This window comes from Diadema antillarum, unplaced genomic scaffold, assembly GCF_040938485.1.
Source record: "Diadema antillarum isolate AM-2024a unplaced genomic scaffold, OU_Dant_1.0 seq00000286_RagTag, whole genome shotgun sequence".
NCBI classification, from domain to species: Eukaryota; Metazoa; Echinodermata; class Echinoidea; order Diadematoida; family Diadematidae; genus Diadema; species Diadema antillarum.
Window position 1 is genome coordinate 245,001 of NW_027271314.1, and position 3,693 is coordinate 248,693.

General features: G+C 40.2%; 1 protein-coding gene across 1 annotated transcript in view; it reads left to right on the forward strand.

The window, feature by feature from the left end:
* The window catches only part of LOC139730012 (prolyl endopeptidase-like), a 17,006-nt gene extending 13,690 nt beyond the window's left edge, over nucleotides 1-3,316 (forward strand). Inside the window, exons 15-17 of the mRNA XM_071640933.1 lie at nucleotides 1,000-1,101; nucleotides 1,816-2,041; nucleotides 3,176-3,316. Of these exons, the coding sequence (XP_071497034.1) occupies nucleotides 1,000-1,101; nucleotides 1,816-2,041; nucleotides 3,176-3,241 (394 nt within the window). The 3' untranslated portion in view covers nucleotides 3,242-3,316. The remainder of the gene's footprint in view (nucleotides 1-999; nucleotides 1,102-1,815; nucleotides 2,042-3,175) is intronic.
* Nucleotides 3,317-3,693: the final 377 nt, after the last annotated feature.

Genomic DNA, 3,693 nt, shown 5'->3' on the forward strand with positions numbered 1-3,693 from the left:
GACTTTGGGGTCCCCCATCCCTTTGAGTATATGGAGTTGGAGGTGGGAGGGGGGGGGGGGGGAGAACTGGTCCCCTATTCTTAGTCAACATGTATTATTAACTTCGCCAGGGATGTTATGACTTTGTCAGCATTAGTTTTTTGTGGGTTTTTTGTTTTTGTTTTTTTTGCCTGTCTGTCTGTTTGCAAAAAGTTCTGAGCAGATTTGGATGAAACTTACAGGTGAAGTAGATGATGACACAAGGAACAGATGATTAAATTTTGGTAGTGATCCAGATAATTGTCTGGATCCAGGATACTTTAAAAAAATTTTTATAGGGATTATCATTGGCACATAGGGCCAATGAATGAGGACGTTCAAGCTGCACATATTTGAGGCAGACATAACAGAAAGGCTTCTTTATTGATTAAAATTATCGTTAGGAAACAATGGCGATCTTCATCATGCGTGTATGGGAGGAAATGAGCTGCTTGGTGGAGGTCTGCACTCTCAGAGTGCTTTCCTAGTTATTGTTAATGTTATCACTCAAAGTGTGTATCCTGACCAGATAGTGTTTTCTGTCCGTTTTGCTTGTCGGTGTGTGATTAGGAAAGCTTGTAGCTCAAATGCTGATGAGCTAATTTAGTTGCCCATGCCAGAGCTGTTTTTATTTGGATATTGTTAATTCTTCTGGAAATGTTATGAGTTGGAGAAAGCCATTAGAAACAGTGTTACTGACCAAGGTGTAAAAGGCTTTTGTACACAGTAGGTCTAAATAATCTTATTTGATTCCTGTTCATTCACCACTTACTTCAGAACATCCTTGCTGTCTTTGGCAGACAGAGCTCATGAGGGTTTACAGCAAATCTTTCAGACACCACATTTGTCTTTCAGAGGGTTTATTCAAAATTAAACAACAACAAAACAGATCTGCTGGTCCCGAGGACTATATTATAACACAAGTCATCTATAGTGCCAGTAACCTTGGTCCGCCTCTCATTCTGTTTGTGTGTCCAATAGGGTGATGGACATGCTGAAGTTCCACAAGTTCACCATTGGTCATGCCTGGACGACAGACTTCGGATGCTCGGACAAGAAGGAGGAGTTTGAATGGCTCATCAAGTAAGTTTGAAATCCAGAAACACTCTTACTGAGTACCAGCTTCCCTTTACATGTGGACACAAAGTCCTTGTGGTCTTTTGATTCATGTGATGGACTTTGTTGTTATTGTTGTTGTTGTCATTATCTTCGTCATCGTCATTGTCATAGTAGTAGTAGTAGTAGTAGTAGTAGTAGTAGTAGTAGTAGTAGTAGTAGTAGTAGTAGTGAAATTTGCAGTGGTAGGAGTAGTTGTACTAATAGTAGCAGTATTAGTAGTGATGGTAGTAGTAGTAATAGTGGTAGTAGTTGTATTAGTAGTAGTGGTGGTGGTGGTAGTGGTAGTAAAATTGGTGATAGTGGTAATAGTCATGGCAGTCGTCGTAGTAGTAGAAGTAATAGTAGAAGTGGTAGTGGAATTAGTGGTAGTAGCTGTAGTTGTGGTAGCAGTGACTGTCTTAGTAGTTGTCATCGTAGTAGTAGTAGTTATCATTCAAACTATAAAAAGATTAGTAAAAGTTGTGGAAGTAGTAGTAGTTGTAGCAGTAGTAGCAGCAGTAGTAGCAGTAGTAATACTAGCGGGAGTAGTGATATCAGCAATATCTATTCTTGTGTAAGTACAAGAAGCAGGCAAATTTGTTGAAATGTTATCCAGCCATGTGCTGTTTTGATTGATGTACTCTGGTACATTGCAGAACAGTGGTCCATTGTAACCATGGAGACCCTTCTTCTCCCCAGGTACTCCCCGCTCCACAACATCAAGCTCCCAGAGGGCGACACCCAGTACCCCAGTACGCTCCTGCTAACAGGTGACCATGACGACCGCGTCTCTCCCCTTCACTCCCTCAAATACATCGCCACGCTGCAGGAGGTTGTTGGCTCGGTGAGCCGCCAGACCAACCCGCTGTTCATCAGGGTGGACACCAAATCCGGCCATGGCTTCGGCAAGCCAACAGAGAAAGTGGTACGTCAAACCCCTTTGACATCTCCCCACCTGTACCTAGACCAAATTTCCCCCTACGTATACCTTCTATGTGTTCCATGTGTGATGCTATGTTCCAGAGGGAATTTTCAAGAAGTGTGAACATGTCTTGTTTGGGGGATGAAGGTTAGAGGGTGAAAGCGAAGGATGAATAAAAAAATCTTGAAAATTTTATTTCATGACAAATGAGTATCTTTTATTCCTTGTTAATAGAAGAAAGAGTCGGGCAGATAATGTTGGATTCTGTGGATGATGTAATACAATCCCTCTACAAACAATTGAGAAACAAATGAAGGCATCATAGTGTTAAAAGAACATGATTAAAAGAATGCATGATGCTGCATAGTTAATTAGAAGAGGCAGCATCAAAGATTATCCTACGTAGGAGGTATTCCACATCGTCAGCTGAGAACCAGAAGGGCGTAATCACAAATTTGGGGGGTCTTGAGTTATTGTTATCATGTTGCAGAGCCATATCTTCTGTACATTATGGTGTGGATATTAAACTTTTTTCATTTTCAGTAAAATGATAGAAATCAAAACCTCTTGGACGTTAGTTTACTCAATATTTGGAACAATGCTTGTAGATCTGCCCACTTTTGATCAAATAAATCTTTTATTTCATGGAAATTGATTGTTGGAGTATTGAAATTATGACTTTTATGAAATGTCAATTTAACAAAGTAGACCAAAAGAAAAAAAAAACTAACATGAATCAAACCTGGAGTTTATGACATTTTAGAATGAACAAAAACACTCAACGTTTGTCACAGTTTGTGCAGTGATCAGGATCTTGTGTGAAACTGTCTATTCCTCGGGCAAGCTTTCCGGGTACTGTCCTTGAACAAATCTGCCACCAGCAAGTCAAGGAAATATTTCGATTTAAGCTCCAACCAGCAGAAAGTCTTGCTATGGCTGAAGTATGCTGCTACAGCTCATGTTCCCTGCTTTGACCTTGATTGGTGCGATATACTTCCAACCACAGCAGTATTACCAAGAAATGCTTAGCCCTGATTTCAGATTAAGCCATGAATTTTATGAGTGTATCATACCCTCTGTCTACTCTTATATTTTGTGCCTGTGCTAATTTTCACCCCATCCCCACTTTTCTCACAGATTGAGGAATACTCTGACATCTACGCTTTCATCGCAGCAGCTCTCAAGCTGGAATGGCGGGACTAGGACGGAGTGGACATTTTCAAATAGTGACCGATGACCCGTGGGGCAGTTCTGTCAGACCACATTCACACTAGAGGCATTATATTTAGCGAGTTTAAATTTTCGCGAATCGGAACTTCCCAACAACTTCGCGAGTGGTTAAATTTGCGAAATATTGCAGCACACTACTAATTGGAGATATGTATATGTACACGTCACTTTCATATCGGGATCAGAGTCAATATTTTCGGGTGTCTTTAATTTCGTGAATAGCATTCGACCCGCAAAATTCGTGAAAATAAAATCTCAAGAAATATTAGGCGTATACAGTATAATATTTCCAAAGTCATACTTGTGGTGTGCATGGTAGCAACTGTAGGTATACTCAGTCGCAGCAATAGCCTAAAAGGTTTCTGTAAAGGTTACTTTATAGATGAAATTTGTGAGTCCTTGGAAATTATTTATTATGTGTGTTT